The 1,143-nt window shown below is 33.7% G+C and overlaps 1 protein-coding gene across 1 annotated transcript; it reads left to right on the forward strand.

Annotated features, from left to right (window-relative positions):
• On the forward strand, positions 1-527 carry LOC112501260 (stigma-specific STIG1-like protein 1). Its single transcript, XM_025104975.1, has one exon. It carries the CDS (start codon positions 27-29, stop codon positions 441-443), a length of 417 nt encoding a protein of 138 aa, XP_024960743.1. The 5' UTR covers positions 1-26; the 3' UTR covers positions 444-527.
• Positions 528-1,143: the final 616 nt, after the last annotated feature.

Raw genomic sequence — 1,143 nt, forward strand, 5'->3', positions numbered from 1 at the left:
CCCTCTCTTTCTCTCTCTAAAACACCATGCATAACCTAAAGAAAATCTTGATAACCCTAATCATTCTCATGGCTTTAGCTTTCAATCTTTCTGCAACACCAATTGAAGAGGATGACCAAGATGTCATTCCCACTTCTGGTTCACTGAGAGGGGCTAGTCGGTTCCTCGCCCAACACTCAACAGGCTTGATGAGATGCAACAAGAACCCGAGACTTTGTCGTGCAAAAGGCAGCCCAGGTCCAGACTGTTGCAAGAAGACGTGTGTCAACGTCATGACTGATAAACAAAACTGTGGGATGTGCGGGAAGAAATGCAGGCGCCAAGAGATTTGTTGCAAGGGGAAATGTGTGAATCCGATGATGGATAAACGTCACTGTGGAGGGTGCAACAATAGATGCAAAAGAGGAAATTCTTGCACTTACGGAATGTGCAACTATGCATAAAACAAATACAATCAGTCGGCTAAAGCAAATACTACAAATACCAATTCATTTATTTACAAAGTTGATATGTAACTAAGTTTACATTCATTTGTCGTTTGATTGTATCCATATGTTAATCATTTAATTAAATTTGATTATAAGTTTAAGCCAATAAATTTAACCTTTTTATTGTAATAGTGTTTTTTTGTTGAATGAAATTTGTATGTAACGTATATATCAATTTATAATCTGGAAAAGTATACATTGCTATAATTTTGGAGAATCAAAAATAGAATTATTTCTGATCTACAAGAAGACATTGCTACAAAATTGGGTTTATAGGATGCCCCCAATCTCTAAACGTCCCAATAGATCGTTTTATAGAACTTAATTTATAAGACCAAAAATAAAAAAATGTCTCATCTAAAGGCGTTGTAATAAGCTTATATAACGTTTTGGACGTCTTAACAAGTTTTTTAGGACATTTTTAATACAAAGCGTCGCATTAGCAACTTTATAGGAGAAAGTGTCCTATAAACTCAACTTTTTATAGAACACTTGTTTTTATAGGACAGTTTTTCAAATAGTGTCCTATAAATTTGTTAATGAGACGTTTTATATTAAAAGTGTCCTAAAAAACTTATTACGACGTCAAAAAACGTCATATAAACTTATTACAATGCCTTTAGAAATGACACTTTATTTTTTGGTCATATAAACT

The sequence above is a fragment of the Cynara cardunculus genome, assembly GCF_001531365.2.
Source record: "Cynara cardunculus var. scolymus isolate 2C chromosome LG 1, CcrdV1, whole genome shotgun sequence".
Taxonomy (NCBI): domain Eukaryota; kingdom Viridiplantae; phylum Streptophyta; class Magnoliopsida; order Asterales; family Asteraceae; genus Cynara; species Cynara cardunculus.

Bases quoted from the DNA above. Each gene is read 5' to 3' on its own strand.
- LOC112501260 (XM_025104975.1), top strand. From the start codon at position 27: ATGCATAACCTAAAGAAAATCTTGATAACCCTAATCATTCTCATGGCT.